Below are 4,017 nucleotides of genomic sequence, written 5' to 3' on the forward strand. Positions count from 1 at the left end.
GGGTGTGTTTGGTGGTGTGAGGTGAAGGAAAGGTGGCCTGACCCTCGGGGGAGCACCCTCACACTCCATGGGGCAGTCAGCAGAGGAGCTCGCCCTCTAGCAGCCCCTCCAACTCTCCGGAGTCACTGTCTTGCTGTCTCGGAGAGGAGCAGAGGAGGGCAGGCAAGGCGCCTGCTGAGTTGGGCTGGGAGCCCAGTGCTAGTGAACATGAAAATGGCCACTAGAGGGCGCTCTCGGCCCATCATGGGCATGGCCTGCATGGTGCTGGCTCACAGCTGGTGCAGATCGGGGTGCTCCAAACACGTGTGGATGGAGCAGGGCTGGGCAAGACCAAGATCACCCATCTGGTTGGGGGCCAGGCCAGGGATGGAAGCTCTCGACAGAATCCCAGGCAAGACCGTGATCCCCCTCTTCAGCCTACTTCCTGCCCTGGGCTGTCGCTATCTTGGCACGGAACAGTACACCCCCACACCCACAGTTTCTTGACTCCCTGGACTCTGCCACATCTTTCTGGTGTCCGACCCTCCTGGAGACCCTCAGGTCCAAGATCTACCGGGCTGCCTTGCTCTGTATCTACCATGGAGCCCCTGCTGCCTGCCTCCTCAGCACTAGCTGGGAGCATCAAGACTGCTCCTTTGCAGATGCCCAGAGTTGGCCGGGAAGGAGGGCCAAGGGGCTGAGGGACTGCTTGGGGACATGCACGCCTCCCCCAACCCAGCCTTAGGGAACCTGGCTATACACACCCAGCTCTCACCTGGAGGAGCTTGAGGTCTGGGAGCCCTGAGGGCACCCTGGCCAGCTTGTTGTTGTCCAAGTGGAGCTCCCGGAGGGTTGGCAGGAAGCTCAGGCTCCCGTTCTCGATCGTCCGGATCTGGTTGTGGCCCAGGCCCAGCCTGTGAGTGGGAGAATGACAGGGACTCAAAGGCTGGAGAGAAGGATGGTGGGCTGGGCGCGAGGGGCCACACAGCACTGAGGGACTCTGGCATCACCCTCGGGCAGTGCCGGGCTGGCCTCACCTGTACAGCTTGGAGTAGCGGAGCAGGTCCTCCAGTTCGATAGCCTGGATTTTGTTGTGGTCCAGGTGGAGTTCATTCAGGGTCTCAGGGAGGTCTGCCAGGAGAAGAGGGCACGGGGGAGAATGCAGGTGCTGAGGGCAGGGGCCCTAGCTCTGCCCCAGGTGGTGGGAGGGGACTGTTGAGCCTTTCCCTGAGTCAACCAGGCCTATCCAGAGCCCCCACCCTGGCCATCTGTGCCGTTGGGGCTGAGGCAGGCAGGTGCGCAGGAAGAGTGGGCTTCCTACCTTTGGGGATGCCAGTCAGCTTGGCCTCTGAGATGCGCAGGTAGTTGAGCTTCAGGCCATCGAAGGCTCCAGGTTCAAAGCCACTGTTTTCCAGTGGGTTCCCGCCCATCTCTAGGTGAGAGACCTCATTAGCCCGGGAGCCTGGTGGTCCCTGCACAGCCCTGGGTCCTGTCATTTCCAGGCTAGTGTGGTGAGCCCTGCTAACTGCCGGCTGCTCCCATCTCCTGAAAGCAGTTCTGCTAATTTACCGGGGTAATTGTAAACTCCTAGCTGTTCAGGACTGCTAGCCCCAGGACTGCTAGCTCCAGGGGCAGCAAGAGGAAAGGGAGGAGTGCCAGAGATGCAGACAGGGCTCCCAGAAGCCACCCGGAAGCCACCCGGCCCCTCTGGCCCAGTCTTCTCTTTAGCCATGGTGATCGCCTGCATAGAGGATTTGCCAAGAAATTCATGGATTATCTTTTGACCGTTCTCACCATACTCTTTCTTGAACCGAGCCTCTAAAGGTGTCCCTTGGTCTCCCTTCCCCATGCCCCGAGACAAGGCTCTGGAATGTTCTGGGAGGCTTTCAGCTCACCGATGCAGTTCATGTTCCGGAGCCCACTGAACACGCCCTTGGGCACCTTGCGGATGCGGTTGTCGTGGATGCGGAGCTCCACCAGGGAGCTGGGCAGGTTGGGCGGGATCTCCACCAGGTGGTTCTTGGAGATGTAGAGCTTCTGCAGCTTCCGTAGGGGGCTGAAGGCCTTCTCGTGGATCTTGGAGATCTTGTTGTTCACCAGGACGAGGGCCTGAAGCAGGGCGGAAGGAGGAGGTGAAGGTGCGGACTCCCTGCCCCACCTGCCCCTCCCTCCTGCCTTCCTGTGCCTCCCCAGTCCACTGGGCCTCGAGGAGGTCAGTCCGTGCTTGTGAGCAGAGTGCGGGGCAGGAGGCAGCACCCAGGCCCAGCCCTGAGCCTCAGCAGTGCCACCACTGCCTTGCCGCTCCAAGCCTCAGTTTCCTCACACATACACTGGTTACAATGAAATCCGTTCTCCTCTGTTGCTGGGAGGAATGGATGTGATGAAACGTTTTCAGTCACGAAGGGAGCTGAGCTGAGTGATCCAGTCCTGCAGCTGCGGTTGCTCAAACCCACATGGGTGAGCTGCAAGCCCGGGAGCTTCCATCACGGCTGGCTCCAGGCTTTACCCTGAAGCCCACGGGTCCCCGAGCTCCTCTCATACCCACATGTCCATGCACATGCACCCACCCGGACCTCTGCCCCCTGCTGTAGGCCTGCTGGTTCCTCCCAGCTCCTTACGTAGAGGTGCTGGAGACCCTTGAAATCATCCTTGCGGAGCTCAGAGATGTCGTTGTTCTGCAGGTCCAGCAGCGTGGTGTCAGGGGAGAGCTCTTTGGGCACAGACTTCAGACCTAGGGGGCCCATGACCACCAGCAGCATGAACTTGGAGCCATCCAGCCAACTAGCCCCACCACAGGGAGGCCCAGGGACACACGCACGCGACACCGACGGGCACACGGGGATGCCACCACAAGTGGGCGCAAACTGCACAGCTCACAGCCAGACGGCTGGACCCCTCCTACACTCACATCATGCTCACCACCAGCCCACAGGACCGGCATGTGCCTCCCTCAGAAGGGGCTCTCAGGCTGCACCTGTGCCTCCTTGCATGCCCCACCCCCCATCACTCAGGGACAAACCCAGATCGGAGCACTGAACCACCCGCAGGTGGCAGTGGCAGCCAAAAGGACACATGGCGCTGTAGGTGGGTGTGACAGAGTCCGGGTCCAGGACGCCCGAGGTGTCGGTGCCCGAAGCTTCCTCATCATTCATCATGAACGGCCCATCGTCCAGGGTGAAGTCCCAGAAGCCCCTCTGCTCAAAGGGCAGGGCCTGGCTCAGGGCCAGCAGAGACACGAGGAGCCACAGGGGCCACATGGCGGATGGGCCTGGGGGAAGAGGCAGGGGGATCCTCAGCACCAGCACCCACCCGTCTTCCCCATGCCAGGGGTTAGTGTTCCGTGTGTGTGGTGGCACTGCGTTCCCATCCCTCACCAGGGATGGCCAGACCCTGGGACGGGAGGCAGAGAGGGCGGAGTGTGGGCAGAGGGCTCCAGGCAGGAAGGGAGTGGATACTGCTGGCAAGGAGGGTGCCCCTTGCACTCCACTCCCCTCACCCCTTCCACTATCCCCCTCCCCATCCCGGACAGGACTTGGCTTAATCAGGCGATGAAATGTCTCCTCATTAGCAAGTCTGCAGGCCCCCACGCCTCTGAGTCTGCCAGAAGCCTGCTTTAGGGCAGGGGCATCCGTGAGGGCTGCGTGGAGGAGGTGGAGGAGGAATCCTAGCCATTGGCCCTCAAGGGCTTTGAAGAATCCACTTTTTGGGACGCCACTGTGGTCTCCTACCCGGGCCAATCCTTCCTTTGAGTTCTGGGCTCAGGGCAGCGTGGATGAAGTTAGTTGAGTTTGGCAACTCTGAATTGCTTCCTACCTCCTGAGCCCCCCTTCCACCCTGCCCACGTTTCTCAGAGGCCCTCTAAGGCCAAGGCAGGGAGGTGGAGAAAGAGGGGGTGTCCTTTGAGGCCATGAGCAAAGTTGGCTGAGGCAGCACTGAGTGGAGACCCCAGAGGTGGAGGCCATGGCGCCCCCAACACAGCCCCTGGGCCTTGGCTTCCTCCTCTGGACCACCCGCCCCAGCCCCGCCCCGCCCCCCCCA

The 4,017-nt window shown here is 61.3% G+C and overlaps 1 protein-coding gene across 2 annotated transcripts in view; it reads right to left on the reverse strand.

The window, feature by feature from the left end:
* The window catches only part of BGN (biglycan), a 14,865-nt gene that overhangs the window by 1,948 nt on the left and 8,900 nt on the right, over positions 1 to 4,017 (reverse strand). For both annotated transcript variants that reach the window (XM_017880796.1, XM_017880797.1), the window contains exons 2-7: positions 2,999 to 3,247; positions 2,598 to 2,710; positions 1,875 to 2,088; positions 1,301 to 1,411; positions 1,017 to 1,110; positions 755 to 893 (exon numbers count right to left, since the gene is read on the reverse strand). In XM_017880796.1, the coding sequence (XP_017736285.1) occupies positions 755 to 893; positions 1,017 to 1,110; positions 1,301 to 1,411; positions 1,875 to 2,088; positions 2,598 to 2,710; positions 2,999 to 3,236 (909 nt within the window). In that variant the 5' untranslated portion in view covers positions 3,237 to 3,247. The remainder of the gene's footprint in view (positions 1 to 754; positions 894 to 1,016; positions 1,111 to 1,300; positions 1,412 to 1,874; positions 2,089 to 2,597; positions 2,711 to 2,998; positions 3,248 to 4,017) is intronic.

Source organism: Rhinopithecus bieti, unplaced genomic scaffold (genome assembly GCF_001698545.2).
Source record: "Rhinopithecus bieti isolate Rb0 unplaced genomic scaffold, ASM169854v2 scaffold_12667, whole genome shotgun sequence".
NCBI classification, from domain to species: Eukaryota; Metazoa; Chordata; class Mammalia; order Primates; family Cercopithecidae; genus Rhinopithecus; species Rhinopithecus bieti.